The 26,476-nt window shown below is 45.7% G+C and overlaps 1 protein-coding gene across 6 annotated transcripts in view; it reads left to right on the top strand.

Annotated features, from left to right (window-relative positions):
- Positions 1–24,374, top strand: part of LOC137524432 (mucin-4-like) — a 119,843-nt gene extending 95,469 nt beyond the window's left edge. For 5 of the 6 annotated variants that reach the window (XM_068244272.1, XM_068244267.1, XM_068244268.1 and 2 more), the window contains exons 9-10: positions 22,044–22,185; positions 23,738–24,374. In XM_068244272.1, the coding sequence (XP_068100373.1) occupies positions 22,044–22,185; positions 23,738–23,812 (217 nt within the window). In that variant the 3' untranslated portion in view covers positions 23,813–24,374. The remainder of the gene's footprint in view (positions 1–22,043; positions 22,186–23,737) is intronic. The other variant, XM_068244271.1, reaches the window with a different exon arrangement.
- The last annotated feature ends 2,102 nt before the right edge of the window (positions 24,375–26,476 follow it).

Below are 26,476 nucleotides of genomic sequence, written 5' to 3' on the forward strand. Positions count from 1 at the left end.
GAACTTTTTTTCAAATGCATGTGAAGAAGGGTGTATTACTAATATTTTTTAACCACTTGAGGACTGCAGGGCTAAACCCCCCTAGTGACCAGGCAATTTTTAGCTAAATTGGCCACTGCAGCTTTAAGGCCAAGCTGCAGGGCCGCACAACTCAGCACACAAGTGATCCCCCTCCCCCCACCAACAGAGCTCTCTGTTGGTGGGGTCTGATCGCTCCACCCATGTTTATTTTTTTTTTTAATCAATATTTGTGTTGCTGCTTTTTTAAAAAAAAAAAAACTGTTGCTTTAAACCCCTTCCCTCCCTCCCTCCCTCCCACCCCACAGCCGGCCAATTACGGCGATCGGCTGTCATAGGCTTCTGCCTATGAGAGCCGATCGCTCTCTTGTCCCCAGTGCAGCGCTGCTGCTCATCGCAGCGCTGCACCTAGTAAATAGACAGCGTGATCGCCGTCTAACAGTCTCCCGAGCGGCAATAGCCGCTCGGAGACTGAAGGCGGGGCGGAGCTCCGCCCTCCGTGCATGAGATGCGCGCGCACCATGCGCGCGATCTCATGCAAAACAGAGCCCCAGGACTTTACGCCAATTGGCGTTAGGCGGTCCTGGGGCTGCCGCCGCGGCCACGCCTACTGGCGTGACGCGGGCGGCAGAAGGTTAAATTATAAGCTTGTAAATGGTGATGGACGCAAAACTGAAAAAATGCACCTTTTATTTGCAAATAAAATATTGACACCATACATTGTGATAGGGACATAATGTAAATGGTGTAATAACAGGGACAAATGGGCAAATAAAATACATAGGTTTTAATTATGGTGGCGTGTATTATTTTAAAGATATAATGGCCAAAGACTGAGTAATAATGCATTTTTTCAATTTTTTTCTTAATATTCCTGTTGAAATGCATTTACAAAAAAAATAATTCTAAGCAAAATGTACCACCCAAAGAAAGCCTAATTAGTGACGGGAATAAACAAGATATAGATCAATTCATTGTGATAATTAGTCATACAGTTATTGGCGAATGAATGGGAGGTGAAAATTGCTCAGATGCGCAAGGTGAAAAATGACTGGGCTGAAATGGTTAAGGCCCATACCTACCTCGTGATTTTGTCCATGATTGTTTTTCGACGACCGGTGATTTGAGTGAAGAGCGATTGTTTCTGCGATCTCGTGATGTGGGTACAGGCGCGCAATTAGATGAAAGCCGATTTGCCACGCGTGGCAATAACAACCATCACGACGGATCGGACCTTTAAGATTCCCAACGACTCGCGCTCAAAGTGCCACTATTAGTATTCAGCTTTTTACAGATTTATTCCCGTAGTGTATAATTTTGCTCTGTGCTGCTTGTTTACAGAAAGAATTCCGATTTTTTTTTTTTTACATTACATTGGGGGGAAACTGGCTGGGGGTCTGTCAATTGTTGGAATGTGGGACGCTGTCACTGCTGCACACCCGAGCAAGCCCTTTGGAGCTAGATCTTTACCACATGCCAGATCGCTCGTCTCGATAAAATTCAGTTAGAAATCAATTGTAATGAACGAAGGGGCAACCATATTGCAGCATCAATCTCTGCTGGATTCGATGATTATGATCGAGCAAGTCAAAAGCACAATCTTCTTCCGTGGTTCTGCTATACAAAGTAAAGTGCACCCCTGTTGCATCTCACTGTAAAGGGCTCGGTTGGGTGCACAGTGTTGGAAAATTCCGACCACTGACAGACCCCCAGTCTGTTGATAAAAAACATACTACAATTTCAGGAAACAGGAGACACACCCCTGTCCTTATGAGCTGTAAAGGAGTCCATTGCACGATATGAGGCTTCAGAGCTAATGAACTTTTTCTCAGTCACTACTAGACACTTTTAGTCTCCAATAAACCCAGAGATGCTCATTACAATCAGTTCCTCCAAGTGGGAGCGGCACAGAAATGTTTTGGCTGAAAAATCAGACACAAATGGGCAATTTGCATGTCTGCGATTTCTGCACAGGCGCACAGCGGCTCCTGGATGTGCAGCGAATACTTAATTAGCGTATCTGCTGCTATCTTTCCCACTGCTCCAGCATGGCAGGGGTTACTGAATCCTCCAGCAGCTCTGAGACCCCCAGTACCTTTAGCTGTGGAGGTATTCAGAACGGTGCCTGAACACAGCTCTGCCATTGGCTGAGCTGTTGTCATGGTTATACTCCTCTCTGCACTGCCAGGGATGCGGCTGCTACTGCGGGAAGAAGAGTGGAGGGCAGGAGGATGGCAGGAGGGATTAGGATGGGGTGGGGGAGGGAACTGATCAATTGATGTGCCAAGGGCTTCACACTGAGAGGACACATGTAGCCCCCGCAGACTGGCACACTGTGCAACCTTTCATGCAGGTCCACTGATAACACCTTCTAAACCAGAAAGCCCAGGATAAGCATGCCTCCCAAGCTAGTATATGGGATAAGTGTGTCTCTGTAGCTAGAATACGGGATAAGCATGCCTTCCGGGGCTAGAATACAGGATAAGCCTGTCACTAGAGCTAGAATACAGGATAAGGTTGTCACTGGAGCTAGAATACGGGATAAGCCTGTCACTGGAGCTAGAATACAGGATAAGCCTATTACTGGAGCTAGAATACGGGATAAGCCTGTCACTGGAGCTAGAATACAGGATAAGCCTCTCACTGGAGCTAGAATATAGGATAAGCCTGTCACTGGAGCTAGAATATAGGATAAGCCTGTCACTGGAGCTAGAATATAGGATAAGCCTGTCACTGGAGCTAGAATATAGGATAAGCCTGTCACTGGAGCTAGAATATAGGATAAGCCTGTCACTGGAGCTAGAATACGGGATAAGCGTGTCACTGGAGCTAGAATACGGAATAAGCCTGTTACTGGAGCTAGAATACGGGATAAGCCTGTCACTGGAGCTAGAATACGGGATAAGCCTGTCACTGGAGCTAGAATACGGGATAAGCCTGTCACTGGAGCTAGAATACGGGATAAGCCTGTCACTGGAGCTAGAATACGGGATAAGCCTGTCACTGGAGCTAGAATACAGGCTAAGCCTGTCACTAGAGCTAGAATACGGGATAAACGTGTCACTGGAGCTAGAATACAGGATAAGCCTGTCACTAGAGCTAGAATACGGGATAAACGTGTCACTAGAGCTAGAATACGGGATAAACGTGTCACTGGAGCTAGAATACAGGATAAACATGCCTCTGAAGCTAGAATACGGGATAAGCCTGTCACTGGAGCTAGAATACAGGATAAACATGCCTCTGAAGCTAGAATATGGGATAAGCGTGTTTCTGGAGCTAGAATACAGGATAAGCCTGTCACTGGAGCTAGAATACGGGATAAGTGTGTCACTGGAGCTAGAATACAGAATAGGCCTGTCACTGGAGCTAGAATACGGAATAAGCCTGTCACTGGAGCTAGAATACGGGATAAGTGTGTCACTGGAGTTAGAATACGGGATAAGTGTGTCACTGGAGCTAGAATACGGGATAAGTGTGTCACTGGAGCTAGAATACGGGATAAGCTTGTCACTGGAGCTAGAATACGGGATAAGCATGTCACTGGAGCTAGAATACAGGATAGGCCTGTCACTAGAGCTAGAATACGGGATAAGCCTGTCACTAGAGCTAGAATACGGGATAAGCATGTCACTGGAGCTAGAATATGGGATAAGTGTGTCACTAGAGGTAGAATACGGGATAAGCCTGTCACTAGAGCTAGAATACAGGATAGACCTGTCACTAGAGCTAGAATATGGGATAAGCGTGTCACTAGAGTTAGAATACAGCATAGGCCTGTCACTAGAGCTAGAATACGGGATAAGCATGTCACTGGAGCTAGAATACGGGATAAGTGTGTCACTGGAGCTAGAATACAGGATAGGCCTGTTACTGGAGCTAGAATACAGGATAGGCCTGTCACTGGAGCTAGAATACGGGATAAGTGTGTCACTGGAGCTAAAATACGGGATAAGCCTGTTACTGGAGGTAGAATACGGGATAAGCGTGTCACTAGAGCTAGAATACAGGATAAGCCTGTCACGGGAGCTAGAATACAGGATAAGCCTGTCACTGGAGCTAGAATACGGGATAAGCATGTCACTGGAGCTAGAATACAGGATAAGCCTGTCACTAGAGCTAGAATACAGGATAAACATGCCTCTGAAGCTAGAATACGGGATAAGCCTGTCACTGGAGCTAGAATACAGGATAAACATGCCTCTGAAGCTAGAATATGGGATAAACGTGTTTCTGGAGCTAGAATACAGGATAAGCCTGTCACTGGAGCTAGAATACAGGATAAGCCTGTTACTGGAGCTAGAATATGGGATAAGCCTGTCACTGGAGCTAGAATACAGGATAAACGTGTCACTGGAGCTAGAATACAGGATAAACATGCCTCTGAAGCTAGAATACGGGATAAGCCTGTCACTGGAGCTAGAATACAGGATAAACATGCCTCTGAAGCTAGAAAATGGGATAAGCGTGTTTCTGGAGCTAGACTACAGGATAAGCCTCTCACTGGAGCTAGAATACGGGATAAGCCTGTTACTGGAGCTAGAATACAGGATAGGCCTGTTACTGGAGCTAGAATACAGGATAGGCCTGTCACTGGAACTAGAATACGGGATAAGTGTGTCACTAGAGCTAGAATACGGGATAAGCCTGTCACTAGAGCTAGAATACGGGATAAGCATGTCACTGGAGCTAGAATATGGGATAAGTGTGTCACTAGAGGTAGAATACGGGATAAGCCTGTCACTAGAGCTAGAATACAGGATAGACCTGTCACTAGAGCTAGAATATGGGATAAGCGTGTCACTAGAGTTAGAATACAGCATAGGCCTGTCACTAGAGCTAGAATACGGGATAAGCATGTCACTGGAGCTAGAATACGGGATAAGTGTGTCACTGGAGCTAGAATACAGGATAGGCCTGTTACTGGAGCTAGAATACAGGATAGGCCTGTCACTGGAGCTAGAATACGGGATAAGTGTGTCACTGGAGCTAAAATACGGGATAAGCCTGTAACTGGAGCTAGAATACGGGATAAGTGTGTCACTGGAGCTAAAATATGGGATAAGCCTGTTACTGGAGGTAGAATATGGGATAAGCGTGTCACTAGAGCTAGAATACAGGATAAGCCTGTCACGGGAGCTAGAATACAGGATAAGCCTGTCACTGGAGCTAGAATACGGGATAAGCATGTCACTGGAGCTAGAATACAGGATAAGCCTGTCACTAGAGCTAGAATACAGGATAAACATGCCTCTGAAGCTAGAATACGGGATAAGCCTGTCACTGGAGCTAGAATACAGGATAAACATGCCTCTGAAGCTAGAATATGGGATAAACGTGTTTCTGGAGCTAGAATACAGGATAAGCCTGTCACTGGAGCTAGAATACAGGATAAGCCTGTTACTGGAGCTAGAATATGGGATAAGCCTGTCACTGGAGCTAGAATACAGGATAAACGTGTCACTGGAGCTAGAATACAGGATAAACATGCCTCTGAAGCTAGAATACGGGATAAGCCTGTCACTGGAGCTAGAATACAGGATAAACATGCCTCTGAAGCTAGAAAATGGGATAAGCGTGTTTCTGGAGCTAGACTACAGGATAAGCCTCTCACTGGAGCTAGAATACGGGATAAGCCTGTTACTGGAGCTAGAATACAGGATAGGCCTGTTACTGGAGCTAGAATACAGGATAGGCCTGTCACTGGAACTAGAATACGGGATAAGTGTGTCACTGGAGCTAGAATACGGGGTAAGCCTGTCACTGGAGCTAGAATACAGGATAAACATGCCTCTGAAGCTAGAATATGGGATAAGCGTGTTTCTGGAGCTAGAATACAGGATAAGCCTGTCACTGGAGCTAGAATACGGGATAAGTGTGTCACTGGAGCTAGAATACGGGATAAGTGTGTCACTGGAGCTAGAATACAGGAGAAGCCTGTCACTGGAGCTAGAATACAGGATAAGCATGTCACTGGAGCTAGAATACGGGATAAGTGTGTCACAAGAGCTAGAATACGGGATAAGCCTGTCACTGGAGCTAGAATACAGGATAGGCCTGTCACTAGAGCTAGAATACGGGATAAGCCTGTCACTAGAGCAAGAATACAGGATAGGCCTGTCACTAGAGCTAGAATATGGGATAAGTGTGTCACTGGAGCTAGAATACGGGATAAGTGTGTCACTGGAGCTAGAATACGGGATAAGTGTGTCACAAGAGCTAGAATACGGGATAAGCCTGTCACTGGAGCTAGAATACAGGATAGGCCTGTCACTAGAGCTAGAATACAGGATAAGCCTGTCACTAGAGCTAGAATACAGGATAGGCCTGTCACTAGAGCTAGAATATGGGATAAGCGTGTCACTAGAGTTAGAATACAGCATAGGCCTGTCACTAGAGCTAGAATACGGGATAAGTGTGTCACTGGAGCTAGAATACAGGATAGGCCTGTTACTGGAGCTAGAATACAGGATAGGTGTGTCACTGGAGCTAAAATACGGGATAAGCCTGTCACTGGAGCTAGAATACGGGATAAGTGTGTCACTGGAGCTAAAATACGGGATAAGCCTGTTACTGGAGCTAGAATACGGGATAAGTGTGTCACTGGAGCTAAAATACAGGATAAGCCTGTCACTGGAGCTAGAATACGGGATAAGTGTGTCACTGGAGCTAAAATACGGGATAAGCCTGTTACTGGAGCTAGAATACGGGATAGGTGTGTCACTGGAGCTAAAATACGGGATAAGCCTGTCACTGGAGCTAGAATACGGGATAAGTGTGTCACTGGAGCTAAAATACGGGATAAGCCTGTTACTGGAGCTAGAATACGGGATAAGTGTGTCACTGGAGCTAGAATACGGGATAAGCCTGTCACTGGAGCTAGAATACGGGATAAGCGTGTCACTGGAGCTAGAATACAGAATAGGCCTGTCACTGGAGCTAGAATACAGGATAAGCCTGTCACTGGAGCTAGAATACGGCATAAGTGTGTCACTGGAGCTAGAATACGGGATAAGTGTGTCACAAGAGCTAGAATAAGGGATAAGCCTGTCACTGGAGCTAGAATACAGGATAGGCCTGTCACTAGAGCTAGAATACGGGATAAGCCTGTCACTAGAGCAAGAATACAGGATAGGCCTGTCACTAGAGCTAGAATATGGGATAAGTGTGTCACTAGAGGTAGAATACGGGATAAGCGTGTCACTAGAGTTAGAATACAGCATAGGCCTGTCACTAGAGCTAGAAAAAGGGGATAAGCATGTCACTGGAGCTAGAATACGGGATAGGCCTGTCACTGGAGCTAGAATACGGGATAAGCGCGTCTCTGGAGCTAGAATACGGGATAGGCCTGTCACTGGAGCTAGAATACGGGATAAGCGCGTCTCTGGAGCTAGAATGCGGGATAAGCGTGTCACTGGAGCTAGAATACGGGATAAGTGTGTCACTGGAGCTAGAGTACGGGATAAGCGCGTCTCTGGAGCTAGAATATGGGATAGGCCTGTCACTGGAGCTAGAATACAGGATAAGCGCGTCTTTGGAGCTAGAATGTGGGATAAGCGTGTCACTGGAGCTAGAATACGGGATAAGTGTGTCACTGGAGCTAGAATACGGGATAAGTGTGTCACTGGAGCTAGAGTACGGGATAAGCATGTCTCTGGAGCTAGAATGTGGGATAAGCGTGTCACTGGAGCTAGAGTACGGGATAAGCGTGTCACTGGAGCTAGAATACGGGATAAGCCTGTCACTGGAGCTAGAATGTGGAATAAGCAGCACGGTGGCGTAGAGGTTAGCTCTCTCGCCTTGCAGCGCTAGGTCCCTGGTTCGAATCCCAGCCAGGGCACTATCTGCAAAGAGTTTGTATGTTCTCTCCGTGTCTTTGTGGGTTTCCTCCGGGCACTCCGGTTTCCTCCCACATTCCAAAAACATATGGATAAGTTAATTGGCTCCCCCTAAAATTGGCCCTAGACTACAGTACTTACACTACATAATATAGACATATGGCAATGGCAGGGATTAGATTGTGAGCTCCTTTGAGGGACAGTTAGTGACAAGATATATGTATATATACACTGTACAGCGCTGCGTAATATTGTGGCGCTATATAAATACTAAATAATAATAATAATAAGCGCGTCTCTGGAGCTAGAATGCGGGATAAGCACGCCTCTGGAGCTAGAATGCAATTTAAGCCTGTAAGAATGCGAGATAAGCATGTTTCTGTAGCTAGAATACGGGATAAACGTGTCACTGGAGCTAGAATACAGGATAAACATGCCTCTGAAGCTAGAATATGGGATAAGTGTGTCACTGGAGCTAGAATACAGGATGAGCCTGTTACTGGAGCTAGAATACAGGATAAACGTGTCACTGGAGCTAGAATACGGGATAAACATGCCTCTGAAGCTAGAATATGGGATAAGCGTGTTTCTGGAGCTAGAATACAGGATAAGCCTGTCATTAGAGCTATAATACAGGATTAGCCTGTCACTGGAGCTAGAATACAGGATAAACGTGTCACTGGAGCTAGAATACAGGATAAACATGCCTCTGAAGCTAGAATATGGGATAAGCGTGTTTCTGGAGCTAGAATACAGGATAAGCCTCTCACTGGAGCTAGAATACGGGATAAGTGTGTCACTGGAGCTAGAATACGGGATAAGCCTGTCACTGGAGCTAGAATATCGGATAAACGTGTCACTGGAGCTAGAATACAGGATAAACATGCCTCTGAAGCTAGAATATGGGATAAGCGTGTTTCTGGGGCTAGAATACAGGATAAGCCTCTCACTGGAGCTAGAATACAGGATAAGCATGTCACTGGAGCTAGAATACCGGATAGGCCTGTCACTGGAGCTAGAATACGGGATAAGCGCGTCTCTGGAGCTAGAATACGGGATAAGCGCGTCTCTGGAGCTAGAATGCAGGATAAGCGCGTCTCTGGAGCTAGAATGCGGGATAAGCGTGTCACTGGAGCTAGAGTACGGGATAAGCCTGTCACTGGAGCTAGAAAACAGGATAAGCCTGTCACTGGAGCTAGAATGTGGGATAAGCGCGTCTCTGGAGCTAGAATGCGGGATAAGCACGCCTCTGGAGCTAGAATGCGATGTAAGCCTGTAAGAATGCAGGATAACAAAACAAACTTCCACTGCGCTCCAACTTGAACCTCCACGGGGTCTGTGGTTAATCACTTTAGAGTGCTGCTCCTGGGTTACTCGGGACCAGTAATTGGCTGATAAGCAGAAAAAGGGATTGGGAAAACAAGAGCGCTCTCTAGTGCATTAACTGTTTTAATTTAGCTTCATACGCAAAAGGGTTCCTCCTCCCGCTGGCGCTACCGGAACTCCGGATTCCAATCACTGCTGGCCACAGTATTGAGGCGACCAGAGTTGGTTTTTCCATCTGCAGGAAGCGGTGATGATACACTCTTTGTGAGATATGCGATGTTTTATTTGATTATATTGTAAGTTTATTTTAACCCTTTTGCGTATGAAGCTAAATTAAAACAGTTAATGCACTAGAGAGCGCTCTTGTTTTCCCAATCCCTAAGAATGCAGGATAAGCATGTTTCTGGTGCTAGAATGCGGTAGAAGCTTGTCTCTGGAGCTAGAATGTGGGATAAGCGTGTCTCTGGAGCTAGAATACGGGATAAACATGTCTCTGGAGCCAGAATGCGTAATAAGTGTGTCACTGGAGCCAGAATGCGGGATAAGCCTGTTTCTGGAGCTAGAATGTGGGATAAGCGCATCTCTGGAGCCAGAATGTGGCATAAGAACGTCTCTAAATCTAGAATGCAAGATGAGCACATCTCTGGATGTAGAATACGTGATAAGCGGATCTCTGGAGCTGGAATACGGGATAAGCCTGTCTCTGGAGCTAGAATATGGGATAAGCGCGTCTCTGGAGCTAGAATGTGAGATAAGTACATGTCTGGAGCTAGAATACAACACAAGCCTGTCTCTGGAGCTAGAATGCAGGATAAGCCTGTCTCAAGCTAGAATGCGGGATAAGAGTGACTCTGGAGCTAGAGTGCAGGATAAGCCTATCTCTGGAGCTAGAATACGGGATAAGCATTTATCTGGAGCTAGAATGCAGGATAAGTGCGTCTCTGTAGCTAGAATAAGGAACAATATAGACGTGTGATGTGCAGACTTAAGGCTAATACACACTTGCAATTAATGTCACACGGTAGGAATTAGAGATGTAGCGAACCTCCGATTTTCGGTTCGCGAACCGTGAACTTCGCAAACCGCCATACACTTCAATAGGCAGGCGAACTTTCAAAACTACAAACACTGTTTCTGGCCACAAATGTGATGGAAAAGAGGTTTTTCAAGTGGTCTAACACCTGTAGGGGGGCATGGCAGAGTGGGATAAACGCCAAAAGTCCCCGGGAAAAATACGGATTTGACGCACAGCAGGGTTATAATCCCTAAAAGGCAGAAATCACATTGCATTCCTAATTTGGAGAGTAAAAGTGCTTGAAAACATCGTGCATGTGTAGACATGGATCAGCAGGTAGTGTAAGTAGTGTACTGCTTCACACGGACAGACCAAACTCGCTGTGTAATGCACTGCAAACAGCTGTTTGTGTAGTGATGGCCGTGCTGGACTGGTGCGCACCATGGCGAGATTGCTCTTCCTCAGTGTGATGTCAGGTAATGTCTGACTGCCTTATCAACTTTGGATGGTTCTTTCTCTACCATTGTTAAAGCTTACATCTATTTTTTTAATTACTTTTTTTGCTGTCTGTTCAGTACCTTCAACGAGAATCTGTTATGGAGGGCAAGTCTGCCATTCATTCAATTGTGGATAAACTTTCCACATTACTTTCTCAGTACCATGGTGACCACAGGTAATGGCCGGGGAATCAGGGTTCGATTCCGGTCCGGAGTGGAAGCCTGAGAAAAAAACGCTACCACCACACATCCAAGGAAGGACCCAAATGTGCTGTATAAGTAGTGTACCTGCCCTGACCGTGCTTTGCAGACCAGGCATCTGTGGTCAGATAGACCCTTGACCCAATGCTGTGTGCCAGAGATGACACCATTTGCCTTTCAACATCACGGTACAGTTTGGGAATCGCCTTTTTAGAAAAATAATTGCTGCCTGGTATCTTCCACTGCTGTGTCCCAATCGCCACAAGTTTTCGGAAGGCCTCAGAGTCCACCAGCTGGTATGGTAACAGCTGGCGAGCTAGCAGTTCCGCCAAGCCAGCTGTCAGACGCCGGGCAATGGGGTGACTGGCAGACATTGGCTTCTTCCGCTCAAAGATTTCCTAAATGGACACCTGGCTCCTGTGGGCAGAGGAGCAGGAACCGCTCAAGGTGAGAGGCGGAGTGGAGGAGGGTAGCTGTGAAGCTGCAAGGGATAAAGCGGCTGAAGATGCTGCACCTGAAGGAGGAAGAGGAGGCGGAGGGTGGCTTTGCGTTTGTTTGCTGCATTCCCTCAGGTGGTCTTCCCATTGCCGTTTGTGCTTTCTCACTATGTGCCTTCATAAGGCAGTTGTCCCTACGTCTTGGTCTTTCCACCAGTTTTTGCTGGCAGATAGTACAGATGGCATTGCTCTCATCTGAGGCAGACACACAAAAAAAACTCCACACCGCTGAGCCCTGAGATGATGGGACTTTGGTGGTGGCGTCAGCAGCTGACCATGAAGGGCATGTTGGCTGGCTGTCCATGGGTGGCGATACATGCCGCCGAACACTGCCACCAGCTGTTTCTGACGATTAGCTCCCCTTGCTTCTTTCAGCAACTTGTCTCCTCCTACTCCTCTCTGACTCCCCCTCTGAACTGTCCCCCTGGTCATCATGTCTATTAGGATCCCACGTGAAATCCATGGCAGTTTCATAATCATCCTCCACAGTTTCGCTTGTATCAGACCCCTCCAAAACTGCACCAACAACAGGTACTTCATCATCCTCACACTTTACTTCCATACTGACGCCTAACTCATAAATTAAATATGAGGTGGTGGTGTAACATGCTTAGCACCTTCATCTTGTAACAATAATGGCTGTGAATCAGTTAATTCCCCACCAAATAACTCCTGCAAAGTGTCAAATGGGGCAGATGTTGCGCTAGTAGTAGCAGTGGAGGAAGATACGTCTCGGTTCCATGCGGAAGCTGAGGAAGATGAGGTGTTCTGTGTTAAATAGTCAATTACGTCCTGGCAATCTTGGGAGTTGATGGCATGTGCCTTCTGAACACTGTACTTTGGTCGAGGACCGCACAAAATCACGTCAGCACGACCTCTAACAGACCTGCCGGGGGGCCTGCCTCTGCCTTTTGTTTTGTCCATATTGGGGGGATGAAGTGAAAGGTATGCACTGACTTGACTAATACAACGTGCGGTCACACAGGTGCAGTGAAAAGGTTGCAGTGACTGCTGGTATAACAATGTGCAGTCAGATGCAGTGAAAAGGTTGCAGTGACTGCTGGCATAACAGTGTGCGGTCACACAGGTGCAGTGAAAAGGTTGCAGTGACTGCTGGCATAACAGTGTGCGGTCACATATGGGCAGTGAAAAGGTTGCAGTGACTGCTGGTATAACAGTGTGCGGCCACACAGGTGCAGTTAACAGGTATGCACGGCCTGGTATATAAAACAGCGTGCGGTCACACAGAAGTTCAGTGAACAGGTATGCAGTGACTGGTATATAAAACTGCTTGCTGTCACACACAGGTGCAGTGAAAGTTATACAGTGACTGGTATTACAGTACAATGCGCAGCTGTCACACACAGATGCAGTGAAAAGGTAGGCACTAAATGTGCTGGGCATGGCACAGTATAGCAATTAGCAAGGGCCAGCTGCGACAGATAGGGCTGTATATGCAAGTGTCAGTGGGCCACACAAAAAAAACAAAAAAACACATCACAAGAACATTTGCTCTCAAAAGAGCTGTTTTGGTGGTGCTTTTCAGCAACAAATATCAGCAAGGAGAAAGCTAACAGACCTCCTATCGCTTTCCCTATCTCTCCAATGTCTCTCCCTTCTTTCACTAATACTGCAGCACACCGAGTGAGAACATGGCCAACGCTGCTGCCTTATATAAGGAAGGGGGGTGGGGGGCTCCAGCAGGGAGTGCAGCCTGATTGACTGCCATGTGTCTGCTGACTGTGAGGTAGAGGGTCAAAGTTTAGCCTAATGATGTAGTATAGGGGGTGGGTCGAACCGCCATAAAGTTTGCGGTTCGCCGCGAATGCAAACCCCCGATGTTTGCGCGAATAAGTTTGCCGGTGAACCGTTCGGCCATCTAGAGATAGTAGGAATCAGGACTTGATCCCTCAGGCAACAGTGCTGACCGAGGCTGTGCAGTCTAACGATGCATTCTGTTGCTATGAAGAGGGGTGGAGGGCCGAAGGAGTGGCACAAAGCAGGCGGGGTGAGTGGAGAGAACAATTCCATGATCTGCCAGGCTCATTTCTGGCCGAGGGAGGTTGGGGGAGCTGTATATTCTGGACCAGCCACCTTTGCTGAGACATTATTATTTAGTATTTATATAGTGCAGATAATAATTTTACTCGGTTCTGGTTCACTTTAAGCACTTCAGTCCTTAAAGGGAACCTAAACTGAGAAGGATCTGGATTTTTCCTTTTAAAATAATACCAGTTGCCTGACTCTCCTGCTGATCCTGTGTCTCTAATACTTTTAGCCACAGCCCCTCAACAAGCATGCAAATCAGGTGCTCTGACTGAAGTCAGACTGGATTAGCTGCATGCTTGTTTCAGGTGTGTGATTCAGACACCACTGCAGCCAAAGAGATCAGCAGGACTTGCAAGCAACTGGTACACTGTATTGTTTAAAAGGAAACATCCATATCCCTCTCAGTTTAGGTTCCCCTTATAAACAGCAGACTTCAGGAAGACAAGCAGCTATATGTACTACATGCCCCACCTAGTTTTATAAAAATCTTGATAGTGGGATTGTTGTTTTTATAAAACAGATGACACTTTATAATACAGTTAATGGCCTTTTAATGAACTGACCTAAGTGTTTTTGTAATACTTCCAGAGTTGTGTTTCTCTGCAGTGTTCAATCAATTTAAACGATCTGTGCATGGCGTAACCTCATGTCACCCCTGCTCTGTGACCTCAGCCATTAATCTGGCACATGCATTATAAAAATGACTGCCCCTCCAGTATGTGGCCTCCGCAATGCGTCTCTGGCAGGGATGGCTTTAATAGGTATCTCAGATTTTTGCCGGTTAATTAAAGGCTCATTTCCCTGCTGTGTTTTTCCATCCTGTGCACCATTAGACAGACCTCATGGAATCAGGAAGAGAGTGTGATTGGGGACAGAAGCAAGCAAGTCAATTAGCACTCAGTATGCGATAGTCTGACCCCTCCGCCCGCCCGTACATCCCGCCTTAACCCTCCGGGGCTCTCTGACACTGCAGCGGCTGGGGGAGGCATCTAGGTCAGGGAGACTTGGAGGGGGACTATTTTATACAAAGATGTAGGATTCCTCTTCCCTTGTACAAACTGACCTAGATTTCCCAGAGTGAAGTTAAAGAGGAACTCCAGCCTAAACAAACATACTGTCATTAAGTTACATTAGTTATGTTAATTAAAATAGATAGATAATATAATCTCTTACCCACCCTGTTTTAAAAGAACAGGCAAATGTTTGTGATTTTATAAGGGAAGCCATCTTTTTGGTTGAAAGGAGATGACAGGGAGCATGAGACACAGTTCCAACTGTCCTGTGTGCTGATCACCCCTCCCAGTTGCTAGGCAACGTGATTAACAACATAGGAAATCCCTTAATGTTTTGCACAGCATCAGGGAAAAAAAAGCCCGGGCAGTTTTCTTTGATGGGTGGAGCTTAGCTAAAAATGCAGCTCAAATTGATGCTTTGGTAAGAAAAACAAAGTTCTGATGCTGTGAAACTGTTAAAGGGGAACTGAAGAGAGAGGTATATGGAGGCTGCCATGTTTATTTCCTTTTAAGCAATACCAGTTACCTGGCAGCCCTGCTGATCCTCTGCCTCTAATACTATTAGCCATAGCCCCTGAACAAGCATGCAGCAGATCAGGTGTTTAAGACTTTAAAGTCAGATCTGACAAGACTAGCTGCATGCTTGTTTCTGGTGTTATTCAGATACTACTGCAGAGAAATAGACCAGCAGGGCTGCCAGGCAACTGGTATTGCTTAAAAGGAAATAAATATGGCAGCCTCCGTATACCTCTTACTTCAGTTCCCCTTTAAAGAAACACCAAGCCTTTTTCAGTTCTGCTGAGTAGATTTTTAGACCGGAGGTTCACTTTAAGACATAGCAGTTTTAAGGACATACCGGTATCTACAACCTATAGCATGGAAAAAGGGCGCCGCCATAGACATATATAATGCAGTTATCATTATTACGGCGAAAAAAGCATGAAAAAGGCGCCGTGCCAAATGTCATTAACAACAGAGCATTACAGTTTTTGAAGTATGTTATTGTAGTCCCCCCTCATCTATGACTAATCACAAGTGTAATTTGATCTCTCAACTGACTGCCTGGGCAGAGCATATAATTTGTAAACACAGGATGTTAACCCTATGTTTGCTTCCATGAACGCAGGAAGTAGACACACTGCAAATTTACTGCAGGAGTTCTGTGGGCTGTAACAAAGAAATGTTTTTTCTTTAAAGGTTACCTATGCTGTTGCTTATCTTTTAGAGCAGAGAGAAAGTTTTGAGTTCAGGTGTGTGGGTGGAAGCGCTCTGCGCATGTGCACTATGTAGTTGTGCGCATGCACAAAGTGGTCCTGGCCAATGGGCGCACATTCAAGGACGGGTGTCGCTGGGCAGCACGTGCGCACTGCCCACAGACCCGGCTGTAGCTTCGGGGGCCTTTAGAACATAACAGAGGAGAACGGGGGAGCGGTGGGCATAAGGAGAGCCTCCTGTACATGCCCCCCCCCCCCCATTTTTAAAAGCGCTAAGGTATCCTTAACTCAAGCAGAGAATCATGCAAGACAAATGATACAACTGATAATACCTGCAGTGTATATAGTGAATGTAGTAAGGGCTGTCTTTCTCGCTCAGTAACAGTGGAATCACACTCTACAATAGTCTGTTCCCTGGTAGGGGATTAGGTATATGAATGGCATCCATGCAGAGAATGCAGACTGTGCTTTCCTATACAACATACGAGTTTATCAGCACACAAGAACCACATGATCTAGTAGCTTCTCTGTTCATTTCAGTAGCAAGGCAAAGGGCCTGACCTTACTGAGGTGCTCCAGAGCTGCAGAAAGTCAGCAACACAGCAAGCTGGGCCTGGAGGTGCTAAAAATGGGATGATGCTATTTAATGGCTAATCACTGGAGTCCTATCAGAACATAATGAAGACCGCTGAAAATGCAGCAAACTAATGATAGTGTGATTGCAGGCCTATAACTGAACTCATTGGCTGTGTTGTGGCTATGGGGGTGTGTGCCTGTGACTCTGCAACCATACCTTTGCTTACAGGGGAACTGAAGCAAGAGGTATATGGAGGCTGCCATATTTATTTCCTTTTAATCAATACCAGTTTCCTGGTAGCCCTGCTGGTCTATTTCTCTGCAGTAGTATCTGAATTACACCAGAAACAAGCATGCAGCTAATCTTGTCAGATCTGACTTTAAAGTCTGAAACACCTGATCTGCTTATGCTCGTTCAGGGCCTATGGCTAATAGTATTAGGGCCTGTTTCCACTGGATGCAGAATGGATGCAGAAAAACTGACTGCAATGAATGCCTATGGGAAAATCTGCATCAGAAAAATCGCGTTTAGTGGAAACAGTCCCATAGGCTTTCATTGGAGTCAGTTTTTCTGCATTCATTCTGCATCCAATCTGCGTGCAGTGGAAACAGGCCCTAATGGCCCATACTCATGGGCTACAATTGTCGCCGCAACACGCGGCGCGTGCGAGGTCGCCCGTGAGTATGCGCCGTCGCACGGGCGCGCACCCCGAACTGTCGCCCGTCGCTGATGTCGCCAGGCGATTGGCGCGGTCAATCGCCTGGCGGCAGTAGCCGCCGCAACTCCGCCGCAACTGTCGCTAGTCCGCGTGAGTACGCGGACTAGCGACAGCAACCTCCATTGAGGTATGCGGAGCTTCCGGCGGGGGGAGGAGGAACGTCGGCAACAGCTTCCTCCTCCCCAGGGACCTGGCGAGGAGCTGTCGCCGGCCTGTCGCCCACACGCTCACGTGTGCTGGCGACAGGCCACTTTTGCAGCCCGTGAGTACGGGCCATTAGAGGCAGAGGATTAGCAGGACAACCAGGAAACTAGTATTGTTTAAAAGGAAATAAATATGGCAGCCTCCACATACCTCTCCTTACAGTTGTCCTTTAACCCTCCTGGCGGTATGAAAAATTCCGCCAGGAGGCAGCGCGGCAGTTTTTTTTTTTTAAATCATGTAGCGAGCCCAGGGCTCGCTACATGATAGCCGCTGCTCAGCGGCATCCCCCCGCCCGCTTCGATCAGGAAATCCCGTTCAAAAAACGGGATTTCCTGGAGGGCTTCCCCCGGGGCGGGATGACGTCAGCGACGTCGTGATGTCATTGGGAGTCCCGATCCACCCCTCGGCGCTGCCTGGCACCACGCGCCGCAACTACGTTCAGGGTTACCGCCAGGAAGGTTAAGCTTTGTACACATGTATAACAGTTCTAGGCTAAAGCCTGGTATACACTTCCAATCTTACTTAGCTTAACATTTTTACCTCTTCCATGTAAGGCCAATAGTGTTTGAATACTATGAACAGGTTGTGTAGGTAAGCTCTCCCTTACTACATGGAGAGGGTAAAAATGACCCTTTAAAGGACAACTGAAGTGAGAGGGATATGGAGGCTGCCATATTTATTTCCTTTTAAGCAATACCAGTTACCTGGCTATCCTGCAGATCCCCTGCCTCTAATACTATTAGCCATAGACCCTGAACAAGCATGCAGTATATTATCTGATCTGACAATGTCAGAAACACATAAGATTAGCTGCATGCTTGTTTCTGGTGTTATTCAGATACTACTGCAGCCAAATAGATCAGCAGGACTGCCAGGCATCTGTTATTATTTAAAAGGAAATAAGTATGGCACCCTCCATATTCTTCTCCTTTAAGTTGTCCTGTGTGTACACACTCTGAGGCCGGCTTCACACCAGTAACCAGCATTTGGATTGCGGTGTGATCGGATGATCGCATCACACTGCAACGCTAAAAAGAAGCTTCATTGACACCCATGTTGATGCGCGGTAACGTAATTCTTGGCAGCAAACCAAGCTATAAGTGAGGTTCTCTAGCGCTCACTTCCTGTGGCGGAAATATGAATTGCAAGGAAGTTTACTGAAAAAATAAGCTTCTGTGCATGCGCACTGTGATTGTGAACCGGTTTAAAATATCTGCGGCACCACTTACTTACATGACTTCCGATCAATGCACGTCGCTGCGGATGTTGACCCATAACGCGCTAATGCTTTTGCGTCAGATGCTCCACTTCCAGCGCAGCGCACCGCACCGCACCATGTATGAACTGTCCCATAGACTTTCATTACTTTAGCGTTACCTTGAGGTAGAAAAGGGTAATGCAGCGCAATGAAAATGTCCCAGTGTGAAAGGGGCCTCAAGGTGCGTGCACACATCTAATTTTGATTGGCCAATTTTACTACCTCCATGTAGTAGGAGGGCCAATGGGTTTTGAAGGCCATGAACAGATTGTATTAGTAAACTCTCATACTACATGGAGGTGGTAAAATTGGCCATTCTGGGCTCTATGGTTTGAATTCACTGAATCCAAGGAATAGCAGCGGTTAGTGGATCTTAGTTCATCCGTGATGTGACGCCCTTCCTGACATTACTAGGGTGTTCTTTTTTTCTATCTTTAAGGCTGTCTTTGAACTAAGAAAAAAAAAACGCTACTGAATACCTCTCTCTGTTCTTACTGCGACCAGACCTTTTTCCCTTTTGTTTTTCTTATTATTATCCTGTACCTTCCTTTGTTTGTTTTATTATCCTAATCGCAGCAATACGAGAGATGTGAGCATTGCAAAATCACTTTTGAATTGCTTTTCAAAAGCGATTTTGTAGCGACTTTGAGGGTGATTTTTGTTTTAATCGTTTCATTAAAGTTATAACTACTTGGTGGGTCTCCCGATGTCCAGCTACTAGAATCTAGTCCCACCCTCTAGCACAAGAGGCCATCTGCTCTTCTCTAATTGGAGAATGAGAAGGGCCTATGACCTCTAGTGCTAGGGGGCGGGAAACCGAAAGTGTTGTACAATTGCTAGCAGCAGGATGTACAGCGCTTCCAAACGATGGGCAAATTGCGCTGCAAATTGTCCTGGGCATCACTGCAGAAAGCGCTTACACTATACACTATTGCAAGCGCCACAAGAAACATCACTTGCAGTGTCTACAAGCAGTGCTGCTCGGATACCCCTTTTCGAAATCCGTATTGATCCGGATCCGGATACCCAGATATCCGGATTTGACCTTTTTGGTATCCGACCCCAGTATCCGGGCGGATTCGGATGTGTCCAAAGTCCAACCGCACAACTGGGACGTGGTAGTTTTCAGCCCAGACACCTCCTAAAAATTATGCAGCAATTGTGTTTTGGGTTAAATATAGGTGGTATCAGCACAGCAGCAGTGGCCTGTGGCACCCTGGCGGTGGCGGGAGCAGCAAAGGCAGCAGGAGCAGGGTAATGCAGCAGCAGCAGGTGTAACGTCTGCCAGGAGTATGCCTGACGTGGCACTTTGCACGTGCAAAGTGCCAAGGGCCACGTGACAGTCAGACAGCAGAGGAGAAGACACTAACTGCTACACTGACACTGCTCAGCAGCACAGCAGTTCTGTAGTAAGCTAACACAGTAGTACTACTACTCTAACAACTACTAGCACTGACTGTAGTACTACAGTACTAACTACACAATAACACAGCAATCCTATTACCTAACCTAACTTTTACTGTAGCTAGCTAAGGCTAATAGCTGGCCAGCAGGCAGCAGCTGGCCTGGTCTGTGCACAGCACACACTCAGACACATAGAAGCTGCAGCAGCCCTGCAGCACACACTGACTGTCACACAATGAAATCAAGCTAATTAACAATACAACAATAGTTGTAGTGTTAGTGAAGGGGTTAATCACTGAACAGCTTTTGGTTTATCACTGTGTACAGCACTTGCTAGGCCAGCAGCACTGGAGCATGTCTCTCAGTGAGCATTCACAAGCAAGGACGATATGTCTCATCATGGCAGCTCTCCTTATTATACAGGGGGGCCTGGCCAGGGTTCCTTTCTGTGATTGGGTGCCAGGGTTTAGGCTGTGAGCCCTCTGATTGGCTCAATGAGGTCAGGTGGGGCTGGCCAAGGTTCCCCTCTGTGATTGGTTGCTAGGGCTTCTGCTGGGAGCCCTCTGATTGGCTCAATGATGTCATCTCCTTAGTTACAGTATTCAGATCCAGATATCCGGCTATGCGACCAAATATCCACGGATTACTATCCGGATTTGCACAAAAAAACGGAATCCAAATCGGATAGCTTAAAAAAGTTCGGATTTCCGGGTTACCCGGATATCCGGAATCCGGATGAGCACCGCTGTCTACAAGTGATCTGTTAACCACATTGTGATGACCAATAAACTTTTGATCAATGAACTGTATGGTAGAAAGTTTCATTGTGGGCCGAGGGGGGTGATGGTGGGGGGTAAGTCAATTTTCATTGGCTGTAGGGGATCAGCATAGGATTTTTGTGCTCCACTAGATGTCAGGACAGAAGAGGATTCAGATCAGGGAACTGACATTTGAGATCCAGAGCTGCTTGGATTACAGTCCACTCATTTTCAGAACTGGGCTCAGCAACCAATGTACAGCCAACTTTATATACAACTAGTAAAGGCCCGCCTGATTAAAAAAAAAAAAAAAAAACAGGTGTTAGGGCTCTTGCACACTACATGTGATTCCGATTTGCGATTTTTGGTGCGATTTTACATGATTCCAATTTGCGATTTTTAGTTGGTACTGCACGCTGCGTTTTTTTTTCTGTGTTTTTCTTTTGATAGCGTTTTCATAGCATCCAAGGAAAATCTGAATTGCAAATCGGATTTGCAGGGGGCCTTAGGCCATGACCGATCCCCCTCCCCCACACATGGCTGCGATCCGCATGCATGCACCTTCACGGTCCATGTGTTTGCAGTCGCGACCCTCGTGCACGAATGCCAACCCGCATGCTCCCATCCCTCACCGATGTCTGAAGTCTATTTACACATGTGCATGTGCGCCAGGTACTATGGATGCATGAAAACAGGAGGATGCAGGGATAGGGGTTTTTATTATAGAGTACTAGTGAAAAGGCCCACCCGTGAAATAAAAAGCAGGCATTAAGCAATGTCCACGCCCCCTTACCGTCCACATGGTCACAACATGCATGCGTGCACAGCCGCAGCCCTCGTGCGCATGTACAAATGCCAACAGCTTGCGTGCGTCCATCTCTCACCTCTGTCTGAAGTTCGCCTGCCTGCCGCGTATTGTGCCATGTACTACAGACGCACAGACACAGGAGGACGCAGGGACAGGGGTTTTATTATATAGGATTATGATAACTTTATAGTCTTGCTGGCTGAATAATTATACAGTAAGTTTTAGCTCTCTGAACTGTGTTAACGTGGACCTGAACTCTTGTACAGGACACAAGGAAAACATATCAGAACTGCACCCTGTATGTATTTAGAGAGTTTAGCCTGTGTATTTCCCCCTCCTTTGTGTCTAATCACTAGTTGTAATTTGATCTCCCCCTTGTGTCACATGACTGTCCATGGCAGATAAGCCCATTTGAAAGCACAGGCTGTAAACAATATGTCTGCTTCCATGAAACAGGAAGTAGAAACATGTTTATTTTAGGATTTGTATCAGCTGTAACAGGTTTTTTTTAAGGTTATTATGCTGTTGTGTATCTTTTAGAGCAGAGAGGAGTCTTGAGTTCAGGTACATTTTAAAAGTAAAATGCTGTCTATTTGGGTTCTTCCTTGACACCTGTGCTTGATGTTTAGTCTCTGCTGTGTGTTGCAGGCTCGAGACGAGTTGCAGTAGTGTCAACGATCTGATGATTGACTCAGGGAAGGCGAGTGACGTGTCGGTGTGCAGCTGGCCTATGGAACCAATTCACTGGACCCCATTCCCAATCCTGCATCAGCTCTCCCTGCAGTCCCCGGTGAGTGGAGCCACACACAAGTCAGGGCTGGTTTGGAGTAGGACAGAAGTGTAATCTGAATGTACAGGGGGTTGTCGGAATAAAGGTGCCCACATATTTAGCGATGCATGGGCAGATTGACCAAGAGGTACAGTAAGCTGCTGTCTACCAACAGGGTGCAAACTGCAGAATCGTCCATGGAAAAATGCAGCGATTTTCCATGGACTCAAGTGTGACTCCAGCCTTACAGATCATCACCTGAACACATTCTTCTACCCAACTCCACTTACAACTCTACTTCCTACTGTCTATAGGAGAAAATAAATGACGTGCCAATCATTCTGTCTTGCGGGGAAATTGTATGCAGCTTGGTCATGAAACCAAATCAGCAGGAAGGGCAAGTGCAAGCTGCATGCAGCTCTCCTACAAGCCAGAATTATCAGCATCCTATTGCCAGAATGGCCAAGCAGCTCGGGTGAGCCATAACTGCTAGGTAAGTGTAGAGGAGCCCTCCTACTAAACCAGCAATGCTCAGTGTAGTTTGCTTCCTTAAAACAAAAGGTATTTGCGATATTTCAGCTTTAAAGTGGACCTGAACTTAGAACTACCTTTCTGCTCTAAAAGATAAGCAACAGCATAATAACCATTTAAAGAAAAACATTTCTGCTACAGCTGATACAAATCTTGCAATAAATCTGCAGTGTGTCTTTTGCCTGCTTTTGTGGAAGCAGACATAGCGTTAACATCCTAGGTTTACAAATTAGCTGCTCTGCTGTGGCAGCCAGCTGACACAGCTGAGATCAGAATCACAGATGAGGGGGAATTAGACAGGCTAAACGCTCAAAATACATACAGGGTGCATTTCTCTGTTTTCCTTCTATCCTGTGCAGGAGTACAGGCCCACTTTAAAGTGTACCTGAGGCGATATATTACATGATGAGATAAACAGATGAGATAAACATGTCTATGTACAGTACAAAACATATTGATAACTAGGCTGTTTTACTTGTTTTATTTTTCTGCCTGAAAGAGTTAATTTCTAGGCATGGAAGTGACAGCTTCTGTCTTGTCGGGAATATAGTAATCATCACTGATATGCAAATTACAGCCATAAAAGTTTTCCTGGCAGAATACAGCTTCTGCGGATAAGAAGAGATAAAATACATGAACTATCGACCTTTTTCTAACTCTGGGACACTTAATAGGCTGCCACTGATTAGAGAGACCGTAAAAAATTCAACCTACTTTGTAAATGTTTAAATATAAAAGAAAGTCCTGGGATACTTGAAAAAGACATTTTAGGAGTAGGAGGATAAATATAATTTCTTATTTCATCAGTTTATTTTCAGCTCGGGTTCACTTTAAGTAAGTAACTGTGGTTACCCACAATGCACCACCACTGAATATGCAAATGATCTCTTTATGCAGTTGAAGCCAGGCTTGCATCCAGAACCGCAGGTGTATACCAAACCTATAGCTTATGAACTGTAAACTGCATCCTATTGACTGTATAATCCTGGACTATAATGGCCATTTGGTATTTCACGCCATTCTTTTTGTTTTTATGTTGTAGTTTCACGCTCGCCGGCCTCACTCTTACTTTGAAGGGATGGAGCTGGTCAACACAGAGCGGAGCTGGACCGCATAGCCGTATGGCAGAGGTGTTCGTTTTATGAAGGGCTGATATAAACCCATCTGACAAGGACACTAATGATGGTGCCTACTCTGTGCTGCACGGTCTGATCACCTTCCTCTCACTGTGGTGACCCTGCAATGCTACTGGATACTCCACCCTGCTGGATTACAAAGACTCACCACCTCGCAACAACTGTGAAGCGCAGCGGATGCAGTGCCAGACTGTACCACATGCAGCACTGTACAGACTATCTCCATTGACTTCAGCCGGGAACATGAACTCTGCACACGTTGACGTCCTTCGTGTAGCACTTATTGTGGTGAATACATCATGTGGTTGCTCAGCCGCCTCATACTTACTGGTGTATCATGTCATGGCCATACAGTGATCTCATACACTTCTGTCTCGCAGATATTTGCAATAGATAAACCGTTCTGATAACAGTAATCCTTTCAGACGCTCCGATCACTTCTTGGGGGGGGGGGGGGGGGATAGAGTTTTACCACGTTAGCCGTGTATTGGGTACAGTGACTAATCTCACATCATTGGAAAATACAGAAAGTGTTGGTTTTAATTGGCTTATTTTTGAGTATTTGTGACAAACTCTTGGAATATAGAGCACATGGATCACACAAATCTGGTAAATAATGTTCAGTGGTGCTCCAGATGGTGAAATGGCAGTAACAGTAAGGCCTGGTTCACATAGGCATTCCGGTCAAATGCTTATCTGCAGAAAATCATTTGGCAGCAGTCTGCATTAATGGCCCCTGTACAGGTGGCAGTAAACGACCTGGAACAAACAGGATAAATAAAGAAGACAGCGTTTGTGCAAAGGATGGTAAGGCCTAGGACCCACTACAAAGCGTAATCGCTAGCGATTTGTAGAACTTTGTAAACAATTTCCCTGCTCCTGTACAATACATTAGAACTGAAATGCTGCATGTCTTGCGGTTGTGATTTCCCTAATCGCAATAGCTCCAGTGCAATCTGCTTCATCCACTTACATTGGCAGAGCGTTTAGTGAAATCGCTAGCAATCCAAACACACTAGTTCATCTCTCCATAGCGGACTCTCAGAATGGCCTTTATTCTTTAGAAAGACACTCCCTGAAAAAGATTTATACAAAGATGCTGACCAGCACCTCTGCTGCACACTTTTTTAGCAGTTAGACGGAGCAACTGCCATTCATTAAAGTGGCACTACAGTGAAAAACTGTAAAATTTAAAATATGTCCAAACATATACAAATAAGTACTTTTTTTCCAGAGTAAAATGAGCCATAAATTACTTTTCTCCTATGTTGCTGTCACTTACAGTAGGTAGTAGAAATCTGACATTACCGACAGGTTTTGGACTAGTCCATCCCTTCATAGGGGATTCTCAGCAAGGCTTTTATTCTTTATATTCTTTTATTCTTTATACAGATATTCCCTAAAAAGGATTTAAACAAAGATACTGGCCGGCTTCCCTGCTCCCTAAACAGTTTTTTGGCTGTTGGACAGAGCAACTGCCATTCACGAAGTGCTTTTGAAAATAAATATATCCCTGAGAATCCCCTACAAAGAGATGGACTAGTCCAAAACCTGTCACTTCTGTCAGATTTCTACTACCTACTGTAAGTGACAGCAACATAGGAGAAAAGTAATTTACGGCTCATTTTACTCTGGAAAAAATGTACTTTTTTGTATTTGTTTGCGCATTTTAAATTTTACAGTTTTTCGCTATAGTGCCCCTTTAAGTGTTACATAGTAATTGTATACTATCCCTGCAAAAGGGATTATCAATGTGTGCAAGTTTAGCCAAGGTGGGATTTGATTGGACCATTTTCAAGCTGCGTAAAATTGCATGCACAATTTACATAATCCTGCATCAACTCACAATTATATGCAGCTCACTGGCCACCCCTAATGTGCAATTATTAGATGGTGCTTTACACCTAACAAAATGCCAAATTCTTCCCTGCATCAGGTACAAACTAGATAGAGAAAAGAGCACCTCTATGGTGCAATACCCTTAATTCAGTTTGCAAGACAAGACAAATAACATTTACAGTGGAGGAAATAATTATTTGACCCCTCACTGATTTTGTAAGTTTGTCCAATGACAAAGAAATGGAAAGTCTCAGAACAGTTTCATTTCAATGGTAGGTTTATTTTAACAGTGGTAGATAGCACATCAAAGGGAAAATCGAAAAAATAACCTTAAATAAAAGATAGCAACTGATTTGCATTTCATTGAGTGAAATAAGTTTTTGAACCCTCTAACAATAAAAGACTTAATACTTAGTGGAAAAACCCTTGTTTGCAAGCACAGAGGTCAAGCGTTTCTTGTAATTGATGACCAAGTTTGCACACATTTTAGGAGGAATGTTGGTCCACTCCTCTTTGCAGATCATCTCTAAATCCCTAAGGTTTCGAGGCTGTCTCTGTGCAACTCTGAGCTTGAGCTCCCTCCATAGGTTTTCTATTGGATTATGGTCCGGAGACTGACTAGGCCACTCCATGACCTTAATGTGCTTCTTCTTGAGCCACTCCTTTGTTGCCTTTGCTGTATGTTTTGGGTCATTGTCGTGCTGGAACACCCATCCACGACCCATTTTCAGTTTCCTGGCAGTGGGAAGGAGGTTGTCGTTCAGGATTTCACGATACATGGCTCCGTCCATTTTCCCGTTAATGCG

The sequence above is a fragment of the Hyperolius riggenbachi genome, chromosome 7 (assembly GCF_040937935.1).
Source record: "Hyperolius riggenbachi isolate aHypRig1 chromosome 7, aHypRig1.pri, whole genome shotgun sequence".
NCBI classification, from domain to species: domain Eukaryota; kingdom Metazoa; phylum Chordata; class Amphibia; order Anura; family Hyperoliidae; genus Hyperolius; species Hyperolius riggenbachi.